We start from the raw sequence: 12,382 nt of genomic DNA on the forward strand, positions 1-12,382 counted from the left end.
CCTATACATGTCAGCAAGGCCACAAGCCTTTATTCACCGGGACCATTTGGATGTTCCAGTCTTTCTAATGATAGTTCAGTCATGTCGGCACCTGCCATGGGGACCAGCAAAACAGCGCACGGTGATTCCAGTAGCAAGAAGAAAAAGGGACCCGGAACGCTGGCCACCGCATATCTGGTCATTTACAACGTGGTTATGACAGCAGGGTATGATGAAAATCAAATGCGCTTCCGTTCTCTCTGTTCAAGCGTGTGACTCGAGAATGAATGGTTAGATTTTAGACAGCGACAGCGTGCTTAAAGTGCTTGACAGATTCTTGGCTACCTCCTCTTTGAGTCTATTGCATTATTTATCACGGTTTGTTTTGGAATTGGAGTAAATGGAAATTATTGAGCATATTCTGGTAATGCAATGCAACGCAAATCCTATTAACGCCTATTTAACACGCCATAGACTGGTTGACAGCGATCATTGGTTGCATGAATGCATTGTTCTTATTTTACAGTAGCGGGTCTGTTTGTGCAGTTAGATGACATTAATGGACGACGTACAAGTGAATTTATTGTCTTTTGATAGTTTAAATGTAGCAGGTATATACAATTATGAGGTTAAACAGTGGATAGAAGTGCACCTTACCCTTCGTAACCCAGAAACTGTTGCACAATTATGTCCGTTTCGAGAACGAATCGATTCGGTACAATCTAGACTTTGGGTTTTGAGATGGGATATTGGAACAATAAACACATTTGGAAAAAATACACTGCCAAGCAAAAGTTTTTGATTTTTAATGTTTTTTATTTTTATTTTATTTTACAGAAGCCTGCATTTATTTGATCCAAAGCACAGCAAAAGCATTTTGTTTAATATTTGTACAATTCAATGTAATTGCTTTCTATTTGAATGCATTTTAAAATGTAATTTATTCCTGTGATCAAAGCTAATGTTTTTAGCATCATCTACTCCAGTCTGTCACATGATCCTTAAGAAATCATTCTAATATGCTGATTTGCTGTTCAAGAAACATTTTTGTATTATTATCAATAATTTAAAACGGTCAATATTTAATTTTCTTCAGGATACTTTGATGGTTAAAAAGACTGAACGATCAGCATTTGTCTGAAATAAAAAGCTTTTGTAACATTACACACTATACCAGCTTTAAGCTTGGGAGTTTTTGGGGGGAAAGAAATTTATAGAAAATAATACTTTTATTTAGCAGTGATGCTTTAAATTGATTAAAAGTGATAATAAAGACATTTATAATGTTACAAAAGATTTCTGTTTCAGATAAATGCTGTTCTTCTGAACTTTCTATTTCTATTATATCAAAGAAACCTAAAAAAAATCTACTCATCTGTTTTCAACATTTCATAATAATAAATGTTTTTGAGCAGCAAATCAGAATATTAGAATGATTTCTGAAGGATGTTGTGACTTGAGTAATGATGTTAAAAAACAGCTTTGAAAAATATTTTAATTTTTTTTTTAGCTTTTAAAATACATTTAAATATAAAAAAAGTTATTTTCAATAATACAAATACTTCAAAATTGTGTTTTTGCTGTACCTTGGATCAAATAAATGCAGGCTTGGTGAGAAGAAGAGATTTCTTTAAAAAAAAACATTAAAAAACTTTGACTGGAAGTGTACATATAGATTAATTTAAATTGTGATAAATAGCTAGCCTGGCAAGCCAGACCCACATAAATGTAGGGTCTGGGCACTCTCCATAGACAGGGCTCAACCGGAGGGGTGGGATAAACGGTTGTCTTTCAAACTCCTCGCCACGCAATAGGATAGCGCTACAACCAATCAGAGACGTAGTCGGTCGGGTGACGTAGTCAGAGCGACGAAGATTTTTAACAAAAATCAGTGCACTGTGCAGTCTGTCAGCTAAATAATAGACATAGATGGGCACTAAACCTTTAAAAGTAAACAAAAACATGCACAGACAAATCCAAATTACACCCTGCGGCTCGTGACGATACACTGATGTCCTAAGATACACACCCACGTCCATCTGTCATGAGCACGAGTTTAGCATATCTATGATTCGACTCGTCACATGTGAACGCGCTTTGATGTAGTATACGCAAACACCGAAAGGGGAAATATGTAAAAAAAAGTCCAGGATGAGTTTGCGCAAGCAAACGTAATCTTTTTCAGCTTTAAATGGGTTTGAACAACCAGGACAAGCGCAAGTAATTACCATTTTGAATAGCCGCTATATCCACAATCTCTTGTGCTGTGTAAACAATGAGTGTCGTATACACGCCACAGATCGCTTCCGGTGTTTGCGTATTCTACACCACAGCGCGTTCAGATGTAACGAGCTCCTGCTCAGGACACATGGACGTGGGTGTGTATCAAAAGTAAAAAAATATATAAATACTGTTCAGTTTTCCACGCTTAATTCACGGAACCAGGAATTCATGTCTGACTGAATTTATGGTCGCAGGTCAGACGTCATCATGTTAAGCCCGCCCACCGACTCGTGATTGGCCCGGTACATCTTGGATTTTTCGGAAATTTAAGTGAATTGAGAGTAACTAGACTGACCTTAGAAGCAAATGTAATTTGCTGCCGCTAGGGGCGCGTCTAGATTCTAGGCTAATAAATAGCTATATTTGAGTAAAATATTCAAATAAAATATTTGATCTGTTTTAAAAAGATGCTATATAACTAAAGCTTTACGTATTATCTGTTTTGCTGAATTAGATGTAAAAAAAATTTTTCAAAAGATTATTCAAAAGTGCACAAACAAATGAATACATGCATTTTTTTTGACAAGTTTTTATAGATTTCAGTCCTTATTTTCAGGTATTGCACTCAAACAAAGCACATTTAATCAATTCAAATATTTTGAGCTGTGTATGGCTAGAAAAAAAAAGTCACTAGAGAAGTTTACATGACTTTTAAGACTTTATGTCCTTGCTTTTCAGGCCTCGGAATGATGAATTGTTCTTATGTAGTTTTTTTGTGATTTGGTTGAACCAAATAGTTTTCAAATCACTGGACTGTAAGTGAGGAAGCTGTTTTGATAAAACAAACTAATTCACTCAAATGAATTGAACTTCCCAATGCAGTTGCAGCTGCAACAGTAGTAACCAAACTGGGTTTGCAACATTTTCGCAACGTCTGTTGGAGTCCTGAATGCAATCAGGAATAGTCTGATGATGCAATTTAGTCCATGCTTTCCAGTTAGAGACCATTTCATAATATCTCCCACAGACATTAAAGGAACACTCCACTTTTTCTGGAAATAGGCTCATTCTCAAACTCCCCCCGAGTTAATAAGTTGAGCTTTACCGTTTTGAAATCCATTCAGCTGTTCTGGCGATATCACTTTTAGCATAGCTTAGCATTGATCATTGAATCCTATTAGACCAATAGCATTGCGTTCAAAAATGACCAACGATTTTCGATATTTGTCCCATTTAAAACTTGACTCTTCTGCAGTTATATTGTGTACTAATACCGGCAGAAAATATGAAGCTGCGATTTTCTAGGCCGATAAGATTAGGAACTACACTCCCATTCCGGCGTAATAGTCTAGGAAGTTTGCTGCCGTAATATGGACGCAGCAGGCGTAGTAATATCACGCAGCACATGTGCAAATGCTAACCTAGCTGGGAACTAATTTCAGGCACTGCGTGATATTACTGCGCCTGCTGCGTCCATATTACGGCAGCAAACTTCCTTGACTATTACGCCGGAATGGGAGTGTAGTTCCTAATCTTATCGGCCTAGAAAATCACAGCTTTACATTTTCCGCCGGTCTTAGTACACGATATAACTACAGAAGAGTCAAGTATTAAATAGGACAAATATCGAAACTCGATGGTGGGAGTTGGAGAATGAGCCTATTTCCAAAAAAAGTGGAGTGTTCCTTTAAACTTTGTCCAGTAACGTGCTATGTGCATTATTTTGAATTTGAAATTCAATCCAGTCTTGTTTTTAAAATAGTTGAGATGTTTGTTTTTGGTGATATTCAGATAAACACAATGTGCTCCTGCTGGTAATATGGTTTTGATGCTATTTTCTGTTTTCTTCATTTTATACCAAGAGCTGCACATGTTTGACTGTGATAGATAAATGAGGTTAAAACAGAAAAACAAATCTTTTGAGAAGTTTAGAGTGTACGTGTACGTTTTGCATCAGTACATGCTGAATGTATTTGAATGAGACTGTTACATGCCACTGCTGTGCTGTAAGAGATTTGCATGCAGTTCCACTCCTGTGTGTATTGTGGAAATGCCCTCCTCTCTCACAGCAAGGACGAGTGGCACTACAGAGTTACTCACTGAATCTTTCTTATCTAGATGGCTGGTCATTGCTGTTGGTCTGGTTCGAGCATACCTTGCCAGAGGAAGTTATCATGGACTTTATTACTCGATAGAGAAGCCCCTAAAATTCTTTCAGACTGGTGCCCTCCTTGAGGTGAGTGTTATGAGAGCTATAGCCATTTGAAAAGATTAATAATTATGATGTTAGCGCTATTTATTTTAGCAAAACTATTAGTAGTTTTTGAACAGTAAGTTTTTAATGTTTTTTCATGGAAGTCTTTTCTGCTCACCAAGCCTGCATTTATTTGGTCCAAAGTACAACAAAAACAATATAATTTTGAAATATTTTTTCTTTTTAAAATAACTGTTTACTATTTAAATATATTTTAAAATGTAATTTATTCCTGTGATTTCAAAGCTGAATTTTTAACATTGTTACTCCAGTCACATGATCCCTCAGAAAGCATTCTAATATTCTGATTTGCTGCTCAAAAAACATTTGTTATTATGTTAAAAACAACTGAGTATATATTTTTTTTCATATTTCTTTAAAAAATAGAAAACTTTCGTAAAATTATCATCATTTTTGCAAAAAAAGATTTTTTTTTTATAAATTATTATTTAATTTATATTGACTCCAAGCTTTTGAATGGTGTAGTGTATATATAGTGTGTAAAGCTTTTTATTTCAGATAAATACTGATCTTTTGATCTCTCTATTCGTCAAAGAATCCTGAAAAAATGTATTCAACTGTTTTAAATATTGATGATAATAATAATAATAAAATGTTTCTTGAAGAGCAAATCAGATTAGAATGATTTCTGAAGGATCATGTGACAATGAAGACTGAAGTAATGATGCTGAAAATGTAGCTTTGATCACAAAAATAAATTACATTTAAAAAAAATATTCAAATAGAAAGCAATTCATTTAAATGCTAAAAAATATATTTCACAATATTACTGATTTTGCTGTATTTTTGGATCTAATAATTGCAGGTTTGGTGAGCAAAAGAAAATTCTTTAGAAACAATAAAAATCTTACTGTTCAAAAATGTTTGACTGGTAGTGTATATTATATATGTGACCCTGGACCACAAAACCAGTCTTAAGTCGCTGGGGTATATTTGTAGCAATAGCCAAAAATACATATCATGGGTCAAAATTATTGATTTTTCTTTTATGCCAAAAATCATTAGGAAATTAAGTAAAGATCATGTTCCATGAATATTTTTTTAAATTCCTACTGTAAATATATTAAAATTTAATTTTTGATTTGTAAAATGCATTGTTAAGAACCTAATTTGGACAACTTTAAAGGTGATTTTCTCAGTATTTAGATTTTTTTTGCACCCTCAGATTCCTGATTTTCAAATAGATGTATCTCGGTCAAATATTGTCCTATCCTAACAAACCATACATCAATGGAAAGCTTATTTATTGATGCTTGCATGTGATGTATAAATCTCAGTTTTGTCAAATTTAACCTTATGACTGGTTTTGTGGTCCATGGTCACATATTATTTATTTATATATTACAAACGAAAACATTTTCTTTGCCTGATGTCACGTTGTGGACATGTATATTATTTTCTCACCCTGCAGAGTTTTATTTAATATTTTTATGCTAACCTTATAATATTTGTCCTTTGTTCTTTTCACAGATATTGCATTGTGCTGTGGGTAAGTGCACCCTGCTGCTAATAACAGTCTCTTATTAATTTCTACTATAAATACGCACTAGGTGAAGTATATAGATCAGATTGGCTATGCAAGGGAAGCTTTTTTTAACCCAGCAGTGCCATCGTCAGCGAGAGTGCTGGTTTCTCTGCCAGTCTGACAGTGATAATGTGATAAAGAGTCTCCCTGCACCCGTGGAGCTTAGAGTTCACAGTCCACACCTCATTATCTGGGACTTAAAGCTTAATGTGACCTTTCCCAGTGCAAACAACCAGTCCTGCAGCACTGTCTGTTATATCATAAGCATGCTTACTCTCTTAAAGTATTTTATTCTAATGTTTTAAATTCTGTATTATGTGTCTTTCGTAATGTTTAATGTAGTGGATTAGTGTAAAGATTATTTTTATGCTTGCTTTATCACAACTCATTACTTTGATTGAACCTACAATGCAGAAATGCAAATGATAAATTTTTTTACTCAACTTTTTTTAACTTTGTGAAGGAATTGTTCCCTCCTCGGTGGTCCTGACTGGGTTCCAAGTGATGTCAAGGGTGTTTCTTACCTGGGCAGTGACACACAGTGTTAGAGAAGTAAGTTTATGTTTAAATGGATAGTTCACTCAAAAATGAAAATTCTCTTATAATTTAAGTTGTTCTAAACCTGTATGAGTTTCTTTCTTCTGCTGAACACTACAAGAAGATATTTTGAAGAATGTTGGTAACCAAATAATTGTTAGGTGCATTACTATAGAAGTTAATGGCTACCAGTGGTTGTTTGGTACAACATGAGGGTGAGTAAATATGCCAAAATTTAAATTTTGGTTAATTTCATTTCATGTGTTACTGTGCTATTTTAGAAGTATTAATAGACTATTAATGTATTTATTAATATTTAAAATTTGATGTTATTTTTATATTAGTTTAATTTAAATTTTAAACTGTTTTAGTAATTTATTATGTTTTTGTCATGTTTATTAGCTTTTTAATTATTTAAATTCTAATTACTGTAGATTTATGTTTTTGTTTTATTCATTTTAATACTTCAACCTAGACAACCTTTTTTTTAAGTTTAAGATATTTAATATTTATATTTTATTTTAGCTCAACTTGATTTTAAAAATAATTTTATTTTGGTTTTAGCTGATAATAACACAGATGTGTTACTTGTTCTGCTGACCTATTAATGGGATATTATGATTATTATTAATAGTGATTATGTTAGGGATTCTCATCATGGTTAAAGAACTGGATTTGAAGATCCAGTATGAAGCAACTGGACTGGACTGTTTTTAATGGGAATAAACACTTTTATTCATAGATGTGTTTAACTGATGTATTTAAAAAAAAGTATCACCTGATTGTAAACTACCAGTCAAAGGTTTTTGGTACGGTAAGATATTTCATGATTTTTAAAGAAATGTTCTGCTCACCAAGCCTGCATTTATTTGACACACAGTACAGCAAAAGCACTAAAATTGCGAAATATTTTTACTATTTAAAATAACTGTTTTATATTTAAATATATTTTAAAATGTAATTTTATTTCTGTAATTTCAAAGCTGAATTTTTAGCATCATTACTCCAATCACATGATCCTTCAGAAATCATTCTAATATTCTGATTTGCTGCTCAAATTTATTATTATTATTATTATTATTATGTTAAAAACAGCTGAGTAGATTTTTTTTTCAGGTTTCTTTGATAATTATATAGTTCAGAAGAACTGCATTTATCTGAAATAGAAATGTTTTGTAACATTATAAATGTCTTTACTGCTTTTGATCAATTTAAAGCATCCTTAATAAATAAAATGAATAAATAATTAATAATAAATTATACTGGCTCTAGAGCGCTAGAGTATATAATGTTACAAAAGCTTTTAATTTCAGATAAATGCTGATCTTTGGATCTTCTCATTCATCAAAGTTTTCTGAAAAATGTACTTAAATACTGTTTTAAATATTAATAATAATAATAATGTTTCTTGAAAAGCAAATCAGCATATTAGAATGATTTCTGAAGGACCATGTGGCACTGAAGACTGGAGTAATGATGCTGAAAATGTAGCTTTGATCACAGAAATAAAATACATTCTAAAATATATTCAAATAGAGAACCGTTGTTTTAAATAGTAAAAATATTTGAAAATTTTACTGCTGTACTTTGGATCAAATAAATGCAGGCTTGGTGAGCAGAAGAGACTTATTTATAAAACATTAAAAGTCTTACTGTCCAAAAACTTTTGACTGGTAGTGCACATATAGATTAAATAAGTTAATAAGTAAGCAAGTAATCATTATGCCATCAATATCTTAAAACTCTTTATCATTAAAGTTCCTGATACCATTATGAGCAATATTTTTGTGTTTGTTTCATTGATTCTTGTCTGCTGCCATCTAGTGGATTGTAATAGCTGGTTTAATATTTCCAAGTTAATCAAAATCCTGCATTAGTAAAAATTTAATGTGAAAGAAGCAATGTTATTTATCTTAAGTTCTCTGAAACTAAGAATCAAGTTTTTATTGTGTATCCCAGAGAAAGACGTGTCTGAGCTGACGTATATAGTTCTGTAAGTTATTCCTACGAGAAACCTGCTTGAATCAAAACTGGAAAGTAATACTAATATGTAACATGTCCACATGTGCCTGTGTATGTTTCTGTTGCTAAAATAACCTCCTTTCAAGCCTGTATATGTGTAGAAGTTGGAGCCTTTAATGGGCCTGAATGCTTTTTGAAGTGCTTCCGTTGCCGATGTTCTCAGTAGTCCATCTTTGTGTGTCGAGTGGCTTCAGTGAATTGCGATGGAACAGTAGCAGACATAACTGCATGGTTCTTGACTAAATTTTGCAGCTTGCTGATCAGTTCTGTCTCTTCCCTGTGTGACTTACAGTTTCTCTCGTTTTAGGTCCAAAGCGAAGACAGTGTTCTCCTCTTTGTGGTGGCCTGGACGGTCACGGAAATCATCCGTTACTCTTTCTACACCTTCAGCCTGCTCAACCATCTGCCTTACCTCATCAAATGGGCAAGGTGAAGCTTCTTAGAGTTTAATGAGTGGCCTTTTTTGGTAGAAAACTGAGTATACAGTTGAAGTCAAAAGTTTACATACACCTTGTAAAATCTGCAAAATGTTAATTATTTTACTAAAATAAGAAGGATCATACAAAATTCATGTATTTTTTTTTATTTATTACTGACCTTAATAAGATATTTTACGTAAAAGATCTTCACATATAGTCCACAAAAGAAAATAATAGTTGAATTTATAAAAAAATAACCCCGTTCAAAAGTTTACATACACTGTGTTGTTACCTGAATGATCCACAGCTGTTTTTTTTTTTTTTTTTTTTTTTTTTTGCTGGTTGTTTCATAAGTCTCCTGTTTATCCTAAACAGTTAAACTGTCCTTTAGGTCCCACAAATTTAGTTTTTTAGCATTTTTGTGTCTTTTAACCCTTTCCAACAATGACTGTATGCTTTTGAGATCCATCTTTTCAAACGCTCACTGATGCTTCAGAAGGAAAAACGTTGCATTAAAAGCCAGGGGTGAAAACTTTTGAACAGAATGAAGATATGTACATTTTTCTTATTTTGCCTAAATATCATATCATATTTTTTTTTCATTTAGTACTGTCCTTCAGAAGCTACAGAAGATACGTAAATGTTTCCCAAAAGACAAAAAAAGTTAAATTTACCCTGATCTTTTACATTCCAAAAGTTTTCACCCCTGTCTCTTAATGCATTGTGTTTCCTTCTGGAGCATCAGTGAGCGTTTGAACCTTCTGTATTAGTTACATATGAGTCCATCAGTTGTCCTCAGTGTGAAAAGATGGATCTCAAAATCATAGTCATTGTTGAAAAGGGTTCAAATACACAAATATGCTGGAAAACCAAAGAATTTGTGGGACCTGAAGGATTTTTCTGAAGAAAAGCAGGCAGTTTAACTATTCTAGACAAACAAGGGACTCATGAACAACTAATACTAAACAAAAAATATATATAAAATAAAAAATAGCATGCATTTTGTATGATCCCTCTTATTTAGGTAAAATAATAAACATTTTGAAGATTCTGCAAGGTGTATGTAAACTTTTGACGTCAACTGTAGTTGCATTTTGTTCTTCAAACCTTCACAGGTACACATTTTTTATTGTGCTGTACCCCATGGGAGTGGCAGGGGAACTTTTGACGATCTACGCTGCATTGCCATACGTGCAGAAAACAGGGCTCTACTCCATCACCTTGCCTAACAAATACAACTTCTCCTTTGACTACCATGCCTTTCTCATCCTCGTCATGCTCTCCTACATCCCCTGTGAGTTTTTATTCCTGGACAAAGATATTACGCATCACATTTCTGTTTTGATATCTTCCATCTGTAAATAATCCAATTCCTCAGTTGATCTTGTATAGCTTCGAAATCTCTCGAAGCTCATGCTTGTCTAGTGAATGAACTGCTCTGTTCCTGTTACTGACCATCTTTGTCTGTGTTACTCAGTATTCCCTCAGCTCTATTTCCACATGATGCGCCAGAGGAAGAAAGTTCTGGGTCACGTGGAGGAGTACAGCAAAGTGGAATAACTCGTCCCGCAGTTGCCGCACACAGCAGACTGATCGCACCGAAAACGGAAACAAGCGGATAACCTTTAAAAGCCACACTACAGATTTGTTTTAAAAAAGAACAAGATTTAAACATCCCAGATATGCAGAATGATTGTTAAATTATACTATTTTTGTCCAGAACTGTTGCAGTTGGTGATTTTAGTCATCCTGTATCCACACAAATGGTGTTTAGAGAGAGAGGAATATCATTCCCATACTAATACATCAGCTACTGTGTGAACATTTTTTTATTTTTGATTCTAAATGTAGAATTGCAGACCAAATATTGTAGCAGACATCATTCAAACTAAGGGCAAATATATACAGGTGGCGTTTAACCAGAAGAAATGTCTCATAATTTTCCTGTGTGATGTGTTTTGTACACTGTATTTCAGACATTTGAATCTAATTGACTTAAATCTGTCTGTTTCTCATTGCTTTTCTTTATATTTGAGTATGATCAACTCAAACCGTACTTGACTTTCACACTACTTGCGTGTCTACTGATTCCCATCCTGATTACTGTTAGTATTTTCTTTTTGTTTTGTGCTGTGTTTCTAAAAGGATCAATGTTAATCGGTTGTTTTATTCAGTATTGGATAAATTGTTGGTTTGTGACCGTTTGCAGAAAAAAGAGGTGTATCACCCAAAGAAATTGGCTGAGTTGCTGGGTCGTACTACGCAGTCAATACTACTAATGTACTAGATGTGCATTTCTGTCGTAGAAGGAGATACTTCAGAGCTTTTATGCCGGTTGACGTGGAAGAGACTCCGAGCAGGGAGACGCACAAGCCTCGGCTAACGGAGGCCAATTGGATTTGAGTGCCTCCAGTCATGCTTTTCCAATGAGTCAAATCTAATAATGTGGAGGGGAAAGCTAGGAGTCAAGACTAACTTAACGCTTCATTGCCCGTCTGCCTAATTGTGAACAGTCAACTTCAGCCCTCCCGATGCAAATGAATCTCTCTCGTATTGACGTGTGAGCCACACTACTGCACAGATAGAGTCTTTGCAAACAAAGTGGTAAGCCTGTTCTCCTTATCAAGCCTATTCATGAAAAGATTAGCATGGGATAATGGAGTGCAACTTTGAATAACACTGCATGTAAAAGTGGTGTGGGTTAACCTTGGTTAATAGAAGCATGACACTTAACTCGAATAAAAATGCCAACATTGTCAAGCTTTTGATATTCAAGTTCTGCATGGGACCAGCAAACTTTGTATGAATAGTAATACGATAATATATATTTACAATAAACCATAACATGGGAAGCGAAGCCAGTTTGTTTTATTCTATCATCATATTTTAGTATTTAACCTTATATATTTTACTTTAATTCGGTATACAATTATTAAGCTTTATAGACTTTTATAGTATTTTAGTGAAGGGGATACAGCATATTCATGTTTCCTTCACATGATGGCAGTAGAGATCTATCTTTGACTCCAGCATAAGGTCTGATATCTTTTAGAGAAGTTCACTTCCACAATGAACATTTCCTGATAATTTAAAAAATACGTTTTTTTAGGAAAACATTCCAGGTATTTTCTCTATATATGGACTTCAATGGCGGCCAACGGGTTGAAGGTCCAAACTGCAGTTTCAATGCCGCTTCAAATTTCCAGTCGGGGGAATAAAGGTCTTATCTAACGAAAAGATAAGTCATTTTATTAAAAAATAAATAAAACCTGAAAACTCAGGCGTTGCATAATCAAGTTGGAAAGGTCACGCACAGTTCTTAGTCTGTGTACTTTGGTTCAAAAAGGTTGGGTAGGGCAAAAAACTCCAACTAATTTTCTCCTTCAACTTCAAAATTGTTTG

The 12,382-nt window shown here is 33.9% G+C and overlaps 1 protein-coding gene across 1 annotated transcript; it reads left to right on the forward strand.

The window, feature by feature from the left end:
- Positions 1-9: 9 nt before the first annotated feature.
- Positions 10-11,837, forward strand: hacd2 (3-hydroxyacyl-CoA dehydratase 2). The gene is made up of 7 exons (XM_073846121.1): positions 10-206; positions 4,321-4,438; positions 5,948-5,966; positions 6,466-6,554; positions 8,869-8,990; positions 10,096-10,274; positions 10,458-11,837. The coding sequence occupies exons 1-7, from the start codon at positions 82-84 to the stop codon at positions 10,538-10,540; spliced, it is 735 nt and encodes a 244-aa protein (XP_073702222.1). The 5' UTR covers positions 10-81; the 3' UTR covers positions 10,541-11,837.
- The last annotated feature ends 545 nt before the right edge of the window (positions 11,838-12,382 follow it).

Source organism: Garra rufa, chromosome 8, assembly GCF_049309525.1.
Source record: "Garra rufa chromosome 8, GarRuf1.0, whole genome shotgun sequence".
In the NCBI taxonomy this organism is placed as follows: Eukaryota; Metazoa; Chordata; class Actinopteri; order Cypriniformes; family Cyprinidae; genus Garra; species Garra rufa.

What these genes read in the sequence shown, in the direction of transcription:
- hacd2 (XM_073846121.1), top strand. Translation starts at nt 82, where the DNA reads ATGTCGGCACCTGCCATGGGGACCAGCAAAACAGCGCACGGTGATTCC. An exon ending in AACGTGGTTATGACAGCAGG is followed by an intron (nt 207 to 4,320) that starts GTATGATGAAAA and finishes TTTCTTATCTAG; the next exon opens with ATGGCTGGTCATTGCTGTTG. An exon ending in TGACACACAGTGTTAGAGAA is followed by an intron (nt 6,555 to 8,868) that starts GTAAGTTTATGT and finishes CTCTCGTTTTAG; the next exon opens with GTCCAAAGCGAAGACAGTGT.